This window comes from Ailuropoda melanoleuca, chromosome 4 (assembly GCF_002007445.2).
Source record: "Ailuropoda melanoleuca isolate Jingjing chromosome 4, ASM200744v2, whole genome shotgun sequence".
Lineage (NCBI taxonomy): Eukaryota > Metazoa > Chordata > Mammalia > Carnivora > Ursidae > Ailuropoda > Ailuropoda melanoleuca.
In genome coordinates, this window is record NC_048221.1 from 8,690,607 (window position 1) to 8,709,478 (window position 18,872).

Consider the following 18,872-nt stretch of genomic DNA (forward strand, 5'->3'; position numbering starts at 1 on the left):
GGACTGCTGGGGCTCATCGGTGGAGCCAAGGGGCTTGGGAGTGGAGGATGGAGGGAAACGGACCGGAGAGGTACACGCCAGGCGCCGGGACTAGGAGTCCTGGGAAGAGGGAGGCCTGTGAGAGGGGGCTTGGGAAGGACTGGGGGCTGGGGGAGGGTACTGAGCAGGCCTGGGAGGAGACCGGAACCTGGGCTAGGAGACCGAGGAGGAGGCCGGGGTGAGGGAGGGACGGCCAAGCCGACTCGGCCCGCACCTCTCGCCCCTGCCCGCAGCCCGGGGGAACCGTTCCTCCGCCCACAGGCTGGGGTCCGCTTCAGCCCCCTCTCCTTCGGCGCAACCCGCCCGGCGCTGCGATGACCGTCACATACACAGCCCGCGTGGCCAACGCGCGCTTCGGCGGCTTCTCGCAGCTGCTGCTGCTGTGGCGCGGGAGCATCTACAAACTTCTGTGGCGCGAGCTGCTCTGCTTCCTCGCGCTCTACATGGCGCTGAGCGCCGCCTACCGGTGAGGCGGCCCTGGGGCGGGGGGCGCCGGCCAGCGGGGACTAGGGAAGGGACCTTGGGTGTGTCGGGGGCGGGGGAGGCTCTCCCGTGACCCCCTGCCCCCTCCCTCGCAGCTTTGTGCTGACCGAAGGGCAGAAACGCTACTTCGAGAAGCTCGTCATTTACTGTGACCAGTACGCCAGTCTCATCCCGGTCTCTTTCGTGCTGGGTGCGTTCGCGCTCCTGAGTTCCCCATTCCCCTAATACTGAGAAACCCATTTCCAGGCCTTTGGAGACCCCATTCCCCTCAAATCCAACCCCAACAGATCCCCATTTCTGCATCTTTCATGCCAAATATAGCCCCAATTTCCAGAGATCTTGGGTGTCACCTGGTTACAGTAAGCCATGAGAGCTCCGTGTCATCTGATAGGCTTATCCCTGGTCATCTCAGGGTCTCCCACCTGTGTCTGCATGAGAACACGTCCTGGGCCCCAGGGACCCCCTCCAGTGACCCCATATGACTCCATCCTCTCAAGTCCAGCCCGGAGGACATTTCTGACAAGGCAGTGACTTCACGTGACCCCAGCCGCCTGTTTCAGGTGGTTCCCTGTGCCCAGGGAGACAACCTGCCTATGTGCCCCTAACATAGGTCCTGTGTCTCCACTTCTGTAATGAAATCCCAATCCCACATCCCAGGTGACAAACAGCCAGGGTGACCCAGCCTGCTCCAGCCTCTCTGACCGGAGGGCTGGACCCCCAAATTCCTAGCCCAGGTGGAGCGGTGAGGTGGGTGGGTGATAAGCCCTCCTTCCCCTGGTGCCTCTGGTGCAGATCCCCTATCATCCCTCTTGCCACGACCTGGCCCTAGTATCCCCACTTACCCCCCCCCCATTCCCGGCTGTCGCGCAGGTTTCTATGTGACGCTGGTGGTGCACCGCTGGTGGAACCAGTACCTGTGCATGCCGCTGCCCGACGCGCTCATGTGCGTGGTGGCCGGCACGGTGCACGGACGCGACGAGCGGGGACGCCTCTACCGGCGCACGCTCATGCGCTACGCGGGGCTCTCAGCTGTGCTTATCCTGCGCTCGGTCAGCACCGCGGTCTTCAAGCGNGCGGGGCGAGGACGGGGGGGCGGGGCGAGTAACCCCCGTAACCGCGACCTCACCCCACAGGATTTATGACCCGTGAGGAGCGTAAGAAATTCGAGAACCTGAACTCGTCCTACAACAAGTATTGGGTGCCCTGTGTCTGGTTCTCCAACCTGGCTGCGCAGGCCCGGCGCGAGGGCCGCATCCGAGACAACAGCGCCCTTAAACTGCTGCTCGAGGTGGGCCCGCCAGGATGTCATTCATGCAAAATTCCAGGGAAATTACACCTCCCCGGAATTGTGTCAGATGGTGGCCTGCCGCGCGCCTCCCACGAGGCAGAGTCCCAACACACTTACCAAGCAACCCCCAGGTGCACACTTATCTCTAGGGGGCCGACTCCCAGGCGCATATGCCCCCTACCCCAGATGTACACTCACCACTAAACACTCTCCCTGGAGACCCAGAAGCACACGCCCACATCCCACCAGGTAACCACTCACCTCCATCCCAAGTACCCACACCTAATCCCCATGTGTGAGCTCCCAATTCGGGCTCTCTCATGATTTGTATCTGCGTGCAGGAGCTGACTGTGTTTCGGGGCAAGTGTGGAATGCTCTTTCACTACGACTGGATCAGCGTACCGCTTGTCTATACCCAGGTAAGCCTTCCATGCCTCCGTTTAAATCCAGCATCAGACGCTCTGACGCACTGCTCTCAAGGGAAGACTGAGGGTCAGCTAAGACCCCCTATCAGTGATGCCCCTTCCTAGTCCTGGTCTCTCCAAGACCTCCTGAGACAACGAGAACCCTGACCTGGTGACCCGCCCCACCCCCAGGTGGTGACCATCGCTGTGTACAGCTACTTCCTGGCCTGCCTCATCGGTCGCCAGTTCCTGGACCCAGCTCAGGGCTACCAAGGCCACAACCTGGACCTGTGCGTGCCCATCTTCACCCTGCTGCAGTTCTTCTTCTATGCGGGCTGGCTCAAGGTGGATGGGGCCGTGAGGTAGGGACTCCCGGGCTGGGATAGGCAGGGGTTCTCAGGGCTCTACCTAACCATCCCCTCGCCCTTCAGGTAGCCGAGCAGCTCATCAATCCCTTTGGAGAGGACGACGATGACTTTGAGACCAACTTTCTGATCGACCGCAACTTCCAAGTGAGACTGGGTTGCGACCTTCCCGGGCTCCCTAAGCAGCGTGGCCCCACCCGCACCAAGACTTGCCCGGGCCTGGATCCTGAACCATCCTTCTTCCTTTGGTCACCATACACCTAACCCATCCTGAGGGGTCCACCCCGCGGTTCCCGCGCTTTGCCAAGCTCCACCCTGCCCCGCATGTCCACGCCCGCAGGTGTCAATGCTGGCCGTGGACGAGATGTATGACGACCTGGCCATGCTGGAGAAGGATTTGTACTGGGACGCAACCGAGGCTCGCGCCCCCTACACCGCAGCCACCGCGTTTCTGCTGCAGCAGCCCTCGTTCCAGGGCTCCACCTTCGATATCACGTGAGCCGGCGGGTTGGGTGGGGCCTCCTGGGGGAGGGTCTTCTGGCCCTGCGGGGATTAACCGATTGAAGGGGCTATGGGATACCAGGCCAGGGCCAATTTGGAGACTCGGGGCTAAGACCTAAAGTCTGTGAGGACTAGAATGGGGGTCGAGGGCAGGGATCCGAGTCAAGGTCTGGGACCCGGCCACAAACTGGGGACTGACCTAAGGGCTAAAGCCTATGGGGATTGGACTGGCGGCCAGAGGCAGTGCCAGAGACGCGGCAGTCACAACTGAGGCTTGAAGACCTAAGTTTGAGCTTAACCAAAGCCAGAGGATAAAAGCAGGCTCCCTGGAGAAGGACCGAAGTCTTTTGGGATAAGCGGGACAAAGGGGTGGGTGGAACCAAGAGGAGCAGCGTGTCTCCTGTCAGTCAAGGAGAGGAGCGAGGCCGCAACGCTGAGCCACTGTCCGTTCTGACAGGCTGCCCAAAGAGGACATGCAGTTCCAGCGGCTGGACGGCGTGGACGGGCCTTTGGGCGAGGCGCACGGCGACTTCTTGCAGCGCCTCCTGCCGGTAGGCGCAGGCATGGCCGCGGGAGGCCTGCTGGGCCGGCGCCTGTCCTTAATGCGCCGCAAGAACAGCTGCGTGTCTGAGACGTCCACAGCTGCCAGCTGCGCGTGCGCAGGCGCCCCCGACGGCGCGGCCCCGGAGTGCGGTTGCGGGGACCCACTGCTCGAATCCGGCCTGCGGGAGCCAGAGCCGGAGCTCCCCGCCGGCCCCGAGCTGCCCGTCCCAGGGCCCGCCGTCGAGCCCTTCACCACTGTGCCTATGCCCGCGCCCCGGGGACCGGCTCCACCCTGGCTGCCCAGCCCCATTGGCGAGGAGGAGGAGAGTCTAGCCTGAGGCACTCAGGCCCAGGATCCCCAAGGACAGGGACACAAACCCCGACGGGGCAGGCAGGCAGCAGTTCGGTCTGCCGAAGCCGCGTGTGGACTTCTCCTGTCCGATTTCCACTGGTTCCCGCCTACTGCGCGCCAGCCTTCACGTCTGGCACTGGGGCTTGGAGCGCCTCCTGTGGGCCAGGCACTGGACTAAGGGTGAGGGATTCTTCCAGCTTCTTTGAACAGCGGTCCTTCCAACCAGCCCTACTTCCCTCCCTCCACTGCCTGAGAGGCCCCCATCAGTGTGCCCTGTCTTTTTTTCTTTCCTTAAAATGGAGATGTGAGTGCCTACCTCATTGAGTTATGGGGATGAAATAATGATTTTAGAGTGTTGATATATAATAGGTGCTCAATAAAATGTTAGTGGTTTTTGCTTAAACATTATTAGCCTGACTTTTCCTGCCAGGGATTGGGCTAAACAAGATTTGATCGCACCTGCCTCCTTCTTCCCAAACTCTGCCCTCTGAAAGGACCCCATCAGTGTCCATGGCTTTATTCATTAACGTACCAGCCAGTCCCCAGACCACAGCCTCCTCCTGTCAGTCTTGTTTTATGATTCTGCAAGCGACTTCTCTGCCCCAAGTCCCTGCATTCTCCAGTACCCCTTCAGAGCTCCCAGTCTTAATTCAATCATATGGTGAATTTCAAGTCCACCAGGATCCGTCTCCAGATTCTTGACTGGGAGAGCCACCTGCCTCCTTGATATCTCCATGCGGCACCTTGCACAGAACATGCCCCCCAAACCAGCTCCCTGTTGGCTCCCCAACCTGCCCCAACCTGCTCTGAGCTTCCAGGTGATAGGCCCAAATCCGGGAATCCTCTTCAACTCTTTCTCTTGCCCCCCTCCATGTCAATCTAGCAGTAAATCCTATCAGCATGGTCTTCAAATTGTATCCAGAATCCAACCATTTCCTGCTCCTCCAGGGCCCACATCTTAAGAGCCCCCAGTGTCACCCACCCACCCACCTGGACCAGGGACCACTGTCCTTGTCTCCCAGCTCTGGCCCTAACCACCCCCAGTCTGTTCCTTCCACAGTAGCCAAAGAGAGCCTATGAACACCTGAGTCAGGTAATGTCCCTCCTTTCCTTAGAACCCTACGTGACTCCCATGTCCCTTAGAATAAAAGTATTCCCTGCAGTTCACAATCTCCCTGCCCTCATCTCTTCCCCTCCTCTTCTCACTCACACCACACTGGCCTCACTGTCCCTCTAACCCACCAAGCAAAGCGTCATCTCAGGGCCTCAGGCATATGCTGTTCCCTCTGCCTAGATCACTCTTTCCCAGATACCTACACAGCGCCCCCCCCTTCAGGTCTCGGCTTAAATTATATCACTTTCTTGGCAAAGTCTCTTCTGCTGGTCTTTTATTTAAAATCACCACCTCCCAAATGAACGTCCCACATCCCCGTCACTTCTGTCTGTTTTCTTTTTCTCTGTAGCACTTCTCACATCAAACTTTTACTTTATCTATTTTGTTTATTGTCCGTCTCCCTTCATTAGAAACGACAACTTCGTAAGGCGGGGATTTTTGTCTGAAGCTTCTTCAAAAAACGACCATACGCACATACAGTTACATAGACACAAATACGGTTCTCACCTCCCAGTGGATGCTGTCAGTCACTCATGCTTTAGTAAGAACCCAAGCCAGGTCTTTCTAAAAGCAATGATCTGAGTCCCTGGCCCATCTTCTCTCCCTCCCCTCAGTGCCCAGAGTCCAGCCAGGGCAGATTGAAAATCTTTATTATTTTTCCTCTCAAATATAAAAATCACTCTCTCCCCTGGCATCTCATTAACCCCAGGTTGAAAATCAAGGATAAGAATCACATTGCTAAAAAGAACAGGCCCACCGCTGCCTCCTGCCCTATCCTGCACTCTTGTCCCACCTGAGAGAACAAAGGGCAGAAGTCATGACCTTAAGGCTCTCAGGCAGCTGACTGAGGCCTTCCTGATGCTGGGCCCCAGATGAGTTGGGGGAATCCAGGGCGGACTGAGCCCCAGCCGGCTGGGCAGGTGGCAGGATCCTGAGGTCCATCAGTGCTTGTCGGTGGGGCGCGTGTTCAGGGACGCTAGGCGTCCCAGGGGCCCACGGCGAGTGTTGGTGGCCAGCCGCTGCTGTGCCAGGAACGACTGGGCATGGGCAGGGGCCCGCTCCTCCCCAGTTCGCTGCTGCAGAGCCATGCCCTGGAGGAAGGAAGGGGGCATGGCTGGGGTCAGGTGAGCGCATGGCACATCCCTGGACCCTTACTACGGTGACGTGCACTCACCATATTATACCAGGCACTGATGAGCAGCTTTTCTTCCTGCTCCCGCTGACTTCGACTCTTCTCAAAGTCCATCTGCCAAGGAGGGAATAGTCAGGGGCCTGGAAATGCTGGGAACAGCGGGAAGTGATGACGACACCCACCTCCAGGTGCCGGATGCGGACGTCCCGCTCCCGGAGCTGTGTCCTCAGGGTGTGAAGTTCTGGGGGTGCCCCCCCAGATGGCCGCTGTTTGGGTTCCAGGGTCTGTATGACCTAGGGTTTGGGAAAGACACAGGCAGGGTGACTTTGGCCTTGCAGGCCCCTGGACGTGTTGGGCTGCATTAAGTGTGCTGCAGAACTCTGTGATATGATAGGGGTGTGGCAGATGCAGAAGTGGGGGGCAGAGAGGTGCACGTGGTGGGGAGGCATGAATCAATGGGAGGCAGCAGCCTTGGAAGGAGGCCCGTGGAGTCCCCAGTGTCCTCACCGTGCGCGCCCTGTCCACGTAGCGGCGGTAGCGCTCTTCCATGGCCCGCAAGTCCGCATCCTTCTTCTGCAGGCTGTGCTGCAGCTCCTCGATACGCCGGGCTGCTGGGGGTAAAAGGGGACCCCTCAGCTCCCCACCAAGCTCGGGGCCCTCCCACCCCACCCAGCCGCTGCGCCCCACTCACTGCCGCTGTCAGCGGGCGGTTCCAGCTCCTCAATGTACTCTCGCTTCCGCTGCAGCTCCAGATCCGCTTCATGCAGCTTCTGCCTGTGGACGGAGGAGGGGCAGCCAGGGGCTGACCGCTGGGCCCCTTCCCTTCCTCCCTCTGCTGGCCACAGCCTTCCCAGCCGGCCAACGTGCACCTGCCCCGCTGCAGAGATCTGTGGGCCAGCCCTCCAAGACAGAAGCGGTATTCCTTGGTCCCACCATCTCCTTAGCCATCGGGGCCACAACCTTCCACACTCCTCGTCAGCTGACCCCTGGACCAGCCCTGTGTGTCCACTTCTCTCCATGCCACAGCCCACACACTGGTACGGCCACCTTCCCCCCTTGCCAGCCTCTTCCACACTCAACCTCAGTTCCTTTCTCCACCCAGCAGCCAGGAATCTTTCTAGCATGCAAATCTCTTCTAACAAAAAGAAACACAAGGTAAAACCTTACAACTTCCGGCACCTGTGGCAAAATCCCAAGGATCTAAGAACACTCCTTGGAGGTGAGATTATTATCATGCACTGGGTTTGGAGCATGGTCTAACACCTAATCGTTAAACTTGGGCTACGTCTGCTAAGGTTACAAAGGCATGTGCCCTCTAAGCCACTAATTCCACTTTTTCAACATATCTGCACACAAGCAAAATGATACACGTACAAGGTTTTACTTTGCTACACTGTTTGAAATAGCCAATACCTAGAAACAATGACTTTTTAAAAAAGATTTTATTTATTTATTTGAGAGAGAGCACAAGCAGGGGGAGGGGCAGAGGGAGAGGGAGGAGCAGACTCCCCACTGAGCAGGGAGCCCGATGTGGGACTTGATCCCAGGACCCGGGACCATGACCCCAGCTGAAGGCAGACACTTAACTGATTGAGCCACCCAGGTGCCCGAAAGAATGACTTAAATACATTATGGCATTCCCAAAAATTGTTACAGGCCAGCCTTTCTGGATTGGAATTTTACAGGAGAATTAAGCCCTAATGTTTCCATATATCTATCCTATGTAAGGAAATAACTTTTCCTGCACTCTGAGGTGGTACTAGCTACACTCCATCCTTGGCAGAAGTGAGAAGAGTCAAACATATCATTTTCTATAAGGCCTAATTTCTCCACGGAAGCCCAGTTGGCAAAAGCTACTGTATTTATAAAAAATAAGGGGGGGGGCGCCTGGGTGGTGCAGTCGTTAAGCGTCTGCCTTCGGCTCAGGGCGTGATCCTGGCGTTCTGGGATCGAGCCCCACATCAGGCTCCTCCGCTGGGAGCCTGCTTCTTCCTCTCCCACTCCCCCTGCTTATGTTCCCTCTCTCGCTGGCTTGTCTCTCTCTCTGTCAAATAAACAAATAAAATCTACTCCCCATTAAAAATAAATAAAACTACTCCCCATTAAAAAAAACAAAACACAAAAAAACACAAAAAACTATTCATATGGCAAAATTTCCCAGCTATCTTCTTAAGTAGAAGCAAAATGCAGAATACCAGATATCACGCTACCTTTCATGTAAATGAGGAATCAGAATAAAAATTTATATTCATATTCATTTGCATTTCCTTAAAAAATTCGTAAGGGGGGCGCCTGGGTGGCACAGCGGTTAAGCGTCTGCCTTCAGCTCAGGGCGTGATCCCGGCGTTGTGGGATCGAGCCCCACATCAGGCTCCTCAGCTATGAGCCTGCTTCTTCCTCTCCCACTCCCCCTGCTGTGTTACCTCTCTCTCTGGCTGTCTCTATCTCTGTCGAATAAATAAATAAAATCTTTAAAAAAAAAATTCATAAGGATTTTTATTTTTTACTTTAAGATTTTACTTTTTTATTTGAGAGAGCATGAGAGAGAGAGAGAGAGAGACACAAGTGGGGGGGACAAAGGGAGAGGGAGCATTAGACTCCCCACTGAGCAGGGAGCCCCACACAGAGCTGGATCCCAGGACACTGGGATCATGACCTAAGCTGAAGGCAGATGCTTAACCGACTGAGCCACCAACTGTAAGGATTTTTATAACGAACTAATATGAATGGGGGTGGGGTAGAAACTGAGTCAATGGGGGGACTAAGAAGTATACCCCTTCTCTCTGTATTGCTCAATATATATTTTGGTTTTTAAACTATAAATATAATAGCTATATAAGATAGTTTCTTACATATAAATAAAATAGGGGCGGATGCCGGGGTGGCTCAGGTCATGACCCTAGGGTCCTGGGATCGAGTCCCGCATTGGGCTCCTCGCTCAGTGGAGAGCCTGGTTCTCCCTCTCCTTCTGCCCTTCCCCCCACTTGTGCCCTCTCTCTCTCTCTCTCAAATAAATAAATAAAATCTTAAAAAAAAATAAAATAAAATAGGGGTGCCTGGGTGGCTCAGTCAGTTAAGCATCCAACTCTTGATTTCCACTCAGGTCATGATGTCGGGGTCATGGGATCGAGCCCCGGGTCAGGCTCCTCGCTCCGCAGAGTCTTGCTTGTCTCTCTCCCTCTGCTCCTCCTCCTGCTCATGCTGTCTATCTCTCAAATGAATAAATAAAATTTAAAAAAATAAAATAAAATCTTTTTTTTAATTTTTTTTTTTTCAGTAATCTCTACACCCAATGTGGGGCTCAAACCCATGACTCTGAGCTCAGGAGTCACATGCTCTACCAAAATAGTTTCTTTTTTAACAATGTAAAAAGTAAAAGGTGACTGTCGTTTTGTCATACGACCTTACTGAAATTCCCTCCATGGCTCCCCATTGTTCCCCCCAGACAGTTCCTATTCCTTCCCTTGGCCCCTAAGACCCTACTTGATCTGAGCCTTCTGTTTTGGCTGACTGGTTCTCTTCGTAAATAAATCCCCACAGACAGCAAATGTCCCCCGCACCTGTGCCCCAGCCTTTCCCCCCACCAGGAATGCCCTCCTTCTGGGACTCACAGATGTTCCTCCAGCTTCCTCTTCAGCAGGGCGGACTGGGGGAGAGAACAGGCACTGGGTGAATGGGGGTCCAGAGGTCCCAACTCCTTCCCGGGGTGAGGGCAGGGGGTGCCGCCCTGGGCCCACGGGGTACTTACAATGGACTGCAGGGGACATCGCGCAGCAGGGAGGAGAGAGAGAAGGGTTACGGGGAGGGCACGAGGGAGGGCCAGGCAGGGAGGAGGCGGGCACTCACATCCTCCGTCTTGCCCCCCTGCTCTTGCAAGGCCTTCTGCAAGTCCTCCACCTGGGCCCGCAGCTCCGACAGCTGCTGCTGGTTCAGCCTGCAGGAGTGCGGGGCTGCTGAGTGCCTGCGCCCGCCCTCTGCCCCGCATCACACGCCCACTCCAAGCGCGCGGGGGTAGGGGGGGCTCCCCTCTGCCCGGTGGGTCCTCACCGCAGCTGCGTCTCCAGCCCGTGGCGTGCGCGGTTGGCGTCCTCCAGGTGGCGCTGCAGCTCCTCCTGCCGCTCCCGGTAGGCCGCCTCCTGCTGGCACAGCTGCTTGTTCTCCCGCTGAAGCCGCAGGAGCGTCTCCCTGCCGACCGGGAAGGAGTGAGCAGGGCTGGAGACGGGTCACCCCTCAGGCCTGCCGGGGCTCTGGCAGGGAGACTGGGCGGACAGGGCTGGCAAAGGGACAGAGCCCTGGGGAAGAGCCCAGCCAGACCCTGAGGCAGGATTAGAGTAACGGGGACCAAGCACTGGGGGACCAAAATGGGCGGGGTTTTGAGCTGGGCCTAAGGGTGGAGCCAGGCAAGGGCGGGGCTACGGGAGGGGGTTAGAACATTCAGAATCCCTCTATGGCTGCGAGAAAGCAAGACTGCAGACGCAGAAATGGGAAGAACTGGGGTGGGGGAGTTCATCTGGGCAAGACACGGGGCACTGAACCTAGCAGGGGCTACACTGAGGACAGGGCTATGCCCTGGGGGCAAAGTCCCACGTGAGCGGAGGGGGGGGTAGGAATTTTGCTCGGTGAGTGGAGCCAGATGGGTTGGACCTCATTTGGGCACTGAGGATGGATCTGGGAGAGGCAAGCAACCAACAAGGGCTAGAGCGCCGACCAGGTAAGGGCAGAATTAGGAGTGAATGCGCCCAGGAGCCAGGCTAGGACTTGGGATCCCAACACAGCAGGCCAGGCTAGCAGTAGGTGCCTGCAATAGGGTCAGGGCTGAGGGGGGATTCTGGGTGCAGCTAGAGCTCTGAGTGACCCCAGGGTACCTCAGCTCCGCAGGTAGGATCTCTGCTGCTAAGTTTTCCACAGCTGGTGAGGTGGGATCCAGAGAGGGGTCTGGAGAACGTGAGAAATGTCTTCAGGTTGGTGCACAGCTCCTGGCCCCAGCCCTAGGGTTCTCTTTCCAAGAATCATCTTTGGGGACTCAAGTTTGGCCCAAAGCCTGGCTTAACACTAGCCTCCCTCCCAGCTTGACAGGGGGCAGTGACGCATGGCCTGAGTCTGCCTTTGCCCCACCCTGATCCTGGGAGGTCGGCTCCTGCCTTCTGCCAACTCTTGTCACCTCTTTCCCATCTAGCCTGTCTCCAAAGTGGTCTAGCTCTGCCCCCCCTGCCTAGACAAGCCCTGGGACACTGCTTTTCTGTCTGCTGTAACAGCACCTTAGGCCACCCCTGCCCCAGCCCTAGGGCTGTTAGGCCTCCGACTCACCAGCCTGGGTCAAGCCCCGAGGCTGCAGCTGGGCGCAGCGCAGTTCCTCATTGGCATCCCGCAAGGAGTCCCTCTCTGCCAGCAGCCGCTGGAGGGACAGGGTGCAAGATACCATTTGAGGATAGGTTGGCCTCCTGGGGACTGGGCTATGCCAGGATGGACAGGGTGGAGCTTGGATGCGTGACTTCAGTCTCACCTCCTTCTCCTTTGTCACCAACTCATACTTCTCCTCTAGATTTCGACACTCGAATAGCCATTTCTCGGCCTTCATGGCCTCCTCCTGCCTCTGGCCCTGCAGTTCCTGAACCTGAACAGAGAGGAGGGGTGAGGATGCAGCATTGCAAGGTGCAGGCATGGGGCCAGAGAGGCCAGACACAGAGAACTTGGAGGAGCTGGCCTGCCTGAAGGGTGCTACCTATACACAGATGAGAAAGAGGGCTCTGGGTGGAGGGGCTCAGTACCACATTGACGACGGACCAAGTGAGAGGGGCGAGGGGTCCAGCGGCCTAGAGCACCTGGCGCTCGGGGCTCTGCCCTGGTCCCTGCCGCACCTGTAGTCGCTGTGCCTCGAGCTGGGCACGTAGCGAGCTGGCCCGGCGTAGCTCATCTTCCAGCTGCCGGGTGCGCTCGGCATGGCCGGCATTGCGCTCCTCCAGCTGCCGCACCTGCCGCCTCAGCTCCCGCAGCTCACCCAGCCGGCGCCGACAGCTGCTCAGCGTGGCCTCCAGCTGCCCAGCACGCTCAGAGGACTGCCTGGGGGAGGAGGCAAGTCGGGAGAGGAGGCCTGGGTCAGGGGTCGGGGTTCGGCTTGGATCTATGGCCCTCCTGGCAGGGGAAGATGTCATGTCACCTGGGGAGGTGTGGGTTCAAGGTGGTAGAGCGTGAGGGTCAGGAGTCAGCCAGGGCCTGGTGTTGTTGGGAAGTCATTAAGGGGCATAAAGGAAGCCTAAGCACCCATGGTTAGCCCAGGGTCATAATCAGGGATGGGGGGGCGCGGGGACTGTGGGGATATAGAATGACTGAGGGGTTCCAGGGGGAATGATGGTGCCCAGAGGCTCTGAAGAGCCTCCAAGGACACTTTGAGGTTATAAGGTGGCTATGGGATCAATGATGGCATGGTGGCATCATGGGGGAGCTTCAGGGCAGAGCACTATGTGGTCTTTTAGGGTGCAGTAGGGATTCACTAGACACTTTAACATTACAGGGGTGCCGCAGGGCCACGGGGGAGCCTTTTGAGGTTACAGAAGGCATGGTGAGGTCTAGGAGGTGAGTGCTCTGGAGGCCCACCAAGTGCTCTGGGGCTACAGGGTTGCTGCGGAGTCATAAGAAGGCATAGTTCTATCACGAGGAGCACAGAGGGGTCATGGGGGGCAGCGGGGGGGGGGATTACTGCAGTTTGGGTCCTGGAGGGCACAAGAGGATCCCGGGGCATGATGGCACCTGGGCAGCACTGGGGAGCTGGTTGCCGGGGTCGTGGGGATGCTCCAGGGTCTGGGGAATATAATGTGGGATCACAGGGGCACACTGTGTGGTCCTGAGGGGCAGCAGGGATCCAGGAATCTTGGTGGTGTCCAGGAGACATGGCGGGGTCCAGGGAGAGTACAATGGGATTCAGGAGGTCACCGTGGAGTCTAGGAAACCCTGTGAGGGTTCACTGGGCATTTGAGAGTTTTCGAGGGACTATGGTATCAGAGGGACACGGTGCCAAGGAGAGCATGCAGTGGGGACCCCGGGATCGACCACACACCGCAGCTCGTCCATCTCATCCTTCAGCGCCTGTGCCTCCTGGGCCAGACTGGTCAGCGCCTGGTTCCGCTGCTGCAGCTCAGACACCTCCCGCTCCAGCTCGGCACAGTGCAGGCGCTCGTCTTCCCGGCCGGTCTCCAGCCTGGGGGGCGGGGCAGAGAAAGGGACACTTGAGGGCACTGGAGCCCAGCCAATCCCCTGGCCTGCGGGCCCCATCCCCCGCTGACTGCACCTGAAATTCTCCTCCTGCAGCTGCTCCAGCTGGGACTGCAGCAGCAACAGCTTCTTGGCCGTGAGGCCAGGGGCGCCCTCAGCCTCCGGCCGGCCCAGCCGCTCCCGCAGCGCCACGTTCTCCTGGGCCAGGCTCTGCTTCTCCTCGGACACGAGCACCAGCTGCCGCAGGAGGCGCAGATGAGCGGAGGCTGGAGGGCAGCACGGAGGGGAGCCACGAGACCCTAGGAGTGTCCGCGCGCCCTCGCCCTCAACCTCACCTGCCGCTCCAGGTCCAGACAGCGCTGCCGCAGCTCATCCCCCTCATCAGCCTCCTCACTCAGGAAGTAGTACCTTCGGGACTGAGGAGGGGGGTGGAGGGTGGGGAGGGGCGAGGAAGTCAAGGATCCACGGGAAGAGACGGAGGGGAGGCTGGTATCTCTAGGGGCAGAGAGGAGGAGCCCAGAAGCCCTCAAGCTCTAACAGAGGGCTGGGACCCCAGGGGACTGGAGGAAAGGTGATGTGGCAACGAGGGAAGAGGCTAGGACCCTGAGGGATGGAGGGAGTTTATACACTTAAGGACAAGTTCCTCCTCCGTCCATAGGCAGCCCTGAGAATCAGCAATGGGCTTGGGCCTTTAACAAGGTCCCCCACCTCTTACCTGGTTATCAAAGTTCCCATATGTTTCTGGTGACAGGGAGTCAGGGGTGTCTTTGGTCATGAGCTGAAGCAAGGCGGGAGGACATCAAGATGAGCTGGGCCCTCTCGGGGTGGCCATTAAAGCTTCCACGACCCAGCCTAAGCACCTCTCCATCCTCCTGTCCCCAAAGCCAGCTCTCCCCCAAGAACCTCAGTTTAGAGGCTGCCTTCCTGCCATGGGTCCAGCAGGGAGGCTGGGTCCTTTGAGGGTGCTAAATTGTGACTTAGAGCTGGGAAGAGCTAGCAGACACATGAGACAGGGAAATCTAGCCAGCTGAGTTCCAGGAAGAGCCCAGACCTTACCAGGGCAGAGCCTGTGCCCAGTTGCCTCTGCTCTGATGTCCCGTCCCCTGAAGCTCCTTGGCACATTGGGCACCCCCACCTACCTCCTGGATGGCTTCCATTACCACATGTTGAACTGATTCCTCCAGCGTCATGATTCTCTGGATGTGCTCTGGGGATCAAGGTGGGGAAGACTAAAACATAGGGGTAGGGGGTGGGAGTACCTCCTCGGGTCGTCCCCTGGGGGCCCCCGAACCCCCATACCCTGCTTCTTCTCACAACTGATGGCACAGCCAAGCACCAGCTGAAGCAGCTTGCCAAGCTCTTCTGGGTCCGAAAACTCGCCAATGAGGCTCACGTCCGGAAGGTGTTGCTCCAAAACGGGATGCCCCAAGACCTGAGGATGGGGGGTGGGGGGTGGGAATATGGGATATAGGGGCTCAGAGACACCTCCTTCCAACCCAACCCTACCCCCTAAATCCTGTCATGGTTACTCATGGTTACTCACATCCTGGGAGTACTCCACCAAGCTCTGTAAGATGGTCTTCAGGTTGCCGACCTAGGGAGGGGCAAGGAGTTGTGTCCAGGGTCCCAGAGCCCCCGAGAAGGAGCCAGGAAGCCCCCACTCTGAATCTACCTACCCAGCCTTTTCTCTCTGCCTCATTTCCCAAACCCTGGTCATCTCGTCCTGTCTGGCACCACTCTCTGTCTGAATGTCCTCTCTCCTAGGGGCAACCTGTCTAGTTGCCTGCCCTTCTTGTCCACCTGCCCATCTTGTTCACATGTCCCCAGAATCCAATCACTTCTATGGGGCACCTGGGTGGCACAGCGGTTAAGCGTCTGCCTTCGGCTCAGGGCGTGATCCCGGCGTTATGGGATCGAGCCCCGCATCAGGCTACTCTGCTATGAGCCTGTTTCTTCCTCTCCCACTCCCCCTGCTTGTGTTCCCTCTCTTGCTGGCTGTGTCTCTCTCTGTCAAATAAATAAAATCTTAAAAAAAAAAAAAAAAGAATCCAATCACTTCTCATCACCTGCCCTACCACCCTTTGGCCCTAGCCACATTCTCTCTCACCTGGATTATTGCACCAACCTGGTCTCAATTTCCACTCTTGCTGCCTACACCCCATTCCTCTCCAAGCAGCCAGGGGGAGCTTTTTAAAGTCCAACCCAGGTTGTGTCTTTCCTCTCTGCTAAAACCCTCCCTTGACTTTGCACAGCACTTAAAATAGAATCCATCTCCCTGCCCCAGCCTGCCCTCCTCCTGATGACCTCATCCACCATTCCTGCCCCCTTATTTTCTGTTCTGACCTCCCTGCCTTTCCTCGATACACCAAGCTTATTCCCCACTTTGCATTTGCTGCTCCCTGTGCCTAGAATCCCGTTTCTCCAAATTTTGCATGGAGATCAACCCATCTGGAGTAACCACCCACCTAGTTGCCCTCTTTCATGGCCCTGCTTTTATTGTCTTCATAGAACTTACTGCCATTGGAAGTTAACGTGTGTGTGTGCGTGCAGGTTTTTGTCTTTGTTAGTCTTTGCTGCACACCCAGGCCTCTTCCATAGGAGAAAGAAAGAACAGAGTTGGCTCGTCACCAGACATCTGTCCCTCTTCCTAGCCAAGTCTGTGCATCACCCAGGACATGTGTCTAGCTGACCCATCACCCAGGACATGTCTAGCTTAGCCTTCCCTGATTATCTCTTCGTCAGTCTGTCTCCCAGCCATGAGTCCACCTGTCACCTTCAGCCTCCAGTTGGGACCTGGGTCATCTGAGATGCCCTGGAGCCACGCCTCGTTGAACCAGGAAGGGTCTCTGGGGGCGAGAAAGTGGGATGAGCTGCTGGGGGACCTTTTCGGGACCCTCCCCCTCAGCCCCACTCACATCTGGTTCAGCACATAGGCTATGGCGAGGCCACTGCTCAAGTCCTGGGGGCTGGTACAGGGGGACGGGACGTGGAATGTCTGCAACTGGGGAGGGAGAGGAAAGGGCAACGGGCAGTCAGGGCCTGGAAGAACAGAACCATTCCCCTTTTGCAGACTCTCCCGGTCAGCAGGAACATCACACGGTTGGCGGGGACTGGTCTATCTCACACCAGCCCCGCGGGGTAGTGGCCTCTGCACACCTGGGACTGGAGGGGGCGTGGCCTCACTTCACTTCTGTTCAACAAACCCCGCGCGACCAGGCCAGGGCGGAACCATGAGTCACCTGGTCCCCACAGGCCCCACGTGACCAGGCCAGCTCACCTGTGCCCTCGCCCTACGTGACCCAGCCGCGAAGGGGCGGGGTCTCACCTGTTCTTTCCACGCAGACATGCCACGTGACGGGGGCGGGTGCTCAGGCCAGAGTCCAACCGCCCTGCAAGCCCACCACCCTTTCCTCCTTCCAGCCCCAGAACAGTGGGGTAGACAGAGCCAAGGCCAGGGTTCCCGGGCAAGAAGAGGGGGCGCACACTTGTCCCTGGCCCCGCCCCCGACCTACCCAGGTGAGCAGAGACCCGCATAGCTCGGCCTTGTCCACGCTCATGGCTCCCGATCGGATTCGACCCCGGCCGCGGAGCCCCGCCACCGCAGCCACCTCCTGATCCGCCACCAGCGAGCGCCCGCAGCCCCGACCTCCCGCTCGGCCTAGAGCGCCGCCCCGCTCCGCCCCCTAGGCGCAGGCCCCGCCCCGGACACGTGATCTCCCGGCGCCCGATCGGACTTCTAGTTCCCCCATCTTGGATCCGGGCAGCCGTCGGGCGCCCGCCCTGCCGCTAGGGGTCAGTCTGGGCCAAGCTTGCACATTCCAAGTATGGACCCGCTACCCCTCCTCCTTGGCTCTTTTGGGGGTAGCGGAGACCTCACGATAATTCCTCATCATGTGAGGCGGAGCTATCCCACCCTGTTATACGGGCTTATTCACGTCCTTTCCCTTCAGCTGGAAGAAATTCTGCTGCCTAACCACCTTATCGGAGTCTTTATCTACGCGGGTAAAGGGCAGGCCATAACACATTCTGTGGACTTTGAGGAGAGATCCTAAAGGGGTCTTCCCCGGTGGAGGTGACTTGGGAGTCTTGACTCAGGGGTAAACAAGGGGAGACAAGCGTGGTCCTAGGTCGAGGGCAGGATGAATCAGCCAGACTCAGGTCTTGGGTGATGGACAGACACACTTGCCCAGTATGGACCCAGTTCCACTGAGCTGCTCCTGTACAGTGCCCACCCCACCCCACCCTCAGCCCCGAGCCCCTGAAGTCCTCCAGCCTCAGATCCCAGGACCAGGCCGCCCTAGTCCCCAGGACCCACCAGGGGGCGCGCAGACTACAGGAGCGCAGCCTCCGGGGAAGCAACGTGCCCTTTCAGAGAGACCCTGCCCGGGCGGTGGAGGGGGCTCAAAGGAAAGTGGTAACAATAGTACTTAATAAAATTGCAGTCGCCATTTATTGAGTGTCTAGAGTATGCAGTTCCTGCGCTAAGGGATTTGAATTATATAGGCGGTTGAAATCTCCCCAAGACCCTAGGTGGCAGGGGCTGTTTTAATTCCCGGTCGCAGGAGAGGAAACAGAGGCAGGCTCTAGTTGGCTTTGGGTGAAGGGGTAAAGCCCCGGCCCGCACCCTTCGGCGCCAGAATACCCCAGCAGCTCCTCTCCCACGAGGCGGGCAATGTAATGAGCAGTAATTAGAGGTTATTAGCTGTACCTGGAGGGAGGGGCGGGCTCTGCTTCGGGGGAGGGTCTAGGTCTGAGGGGAGGGGCGCTGCTCTCTCCAACCCTGAGTCTGGCTCTGGCGACCCTGCCCTGAAGCGGGTTGAGCAAGATGAGAGCAGCCCCCACGCCGCTTTGCAGGAGCACAGTCACTCTACCATCAGAAACCCAGTTACAGCCCACTCAGACGCGCAGCCGCACGCACGCGGGGGCCTCCCGGCCTCGTCTACACCCCCACACCCTCTTCCCGCGTTGTTTTCGGCCTCCAACCCCTGGGAGCGGGCTGAGAGGGAGGAGGAGGGAAGAGGACAAGGGCCGGCAGTGCCGGCTTCCGGACTGCGCTGCCTTCCGGCGGGCGTGGGAACAACTGCCGCTGGCTCCCCCTTCCCGCACCCACCGGAGGACAGGGTGCTGCCAATAGGGGGAAATGGGGCCACCCTACCCCCAGGTAAAAGTGGAAGATGGGCCGGGAACCACGGTTGTTACAAGCAGGGGGTGCTGGGAATATTTGTGGGAGGACCTGTTTGCCCAGTGTTGGGGGACATGCTGTGACTGCCACATATCTGGGGTGGGGTCCCCAATATTTGCAAAAACTGCAGGGATCTTGATGTGTAGGAAGAATCTGGGAATCCAAATAATTGGGGCATGGGCTTAAATTGTTCTAATGTGATATTACGGGCTTTCTAGATTAGATGTTCAGTGACCTGAGTCCCCAGATTTAAAGAAAGG

At 57.9% G+C, this 18,872-nt stretch overlaps 2 protein-coding genes across 10 annotated transcripts; one reads left to right on the forward strand and one right to left on the reverse strand.

Annotated features, from left to right (window-relative positions):
* Positions 1-232: 232 nt before the first annotated feature.
* On the forward strand, positions 233-4,338 carry BEST2 (bestrophin 2). Its single transcript, XM_034657226.1, has 9 exons — positions 233-505; positions 618-712; positions 1,393-1,594; positions 1,645-1,810; positions 2,152-2,229; positions 2,407-2,559; positions 2,646-2,726; positions 2,920-3,074; positions 3,538-4,338. Exons 1-9 carry the CDS (start codon positions 354-356, stop codon positions 3,959-3,961), a joined length of 1,506 nt encoding a protein of 501 aa, XP_034513117.1. The 5' UTR covers positions 233-353; the 3' UTR covers positions 3,962-4,338.
* Positions 4,339-5,346: 1,008 nt separating this feature from the next.
* On the reverse strand, positions 5,347-17,099 carry HOOK2 (hook microtubule tethering protein 2). Of its 9 annotated transcripts, XM_019801551.2 has the most exons (23): positions 16,943-17,099; positions 16,346-16,431; positions 16,204-16,276; positions 14,974-15,024; positions 14,730-14,862; positions 14,570-14,637; positions 14,146-14,208; positions 13,766-13,846; positions 13,507-13,667; positions 13,276-13,416; positions 12,080-12,281; positions 11,725-11,835; positions 11,529-11,616; positions 11,087-11,156; positions 10,269-10,406; positions 10,068-10,155; positions 9,970-9,975; positions 9,833-9,867; positions 6,913-6,995; positions 6,729-6,832; positions 6,404-6,514; positions 6,264-6,335; positions 5,347-6,180 (listed from the first exon to the last, which is right to left on the reverse strand). In XM_019801551.2, the coding sequence occupies exons 1-23, from the start codon at positions 16,985-16,987 to the stop codon at positions 6,031-6,033; spliced, it is 2,160 nt and encodes a 719-aa protein (XP_019657110.1). In that variant the 5' UTR covers positions 16,988-17,099; the 3' UTR covers positions 5,347-6,030. The 9 variants fall into 9 exon arrangements, with proteins under 9 accessions (XP_019657110.1, XP_002921048.1, XP_019657107.1 ...); XM_002921002.4 differs by lacking the exon at positions 9,970-9,975; XM_019801548.2 differs by having other exon boundaries at positions 6,729-6,829; positions 13,276-13,667.
* Positions 17,100-18,872: the final 1,773 nt, after the last annotated feature.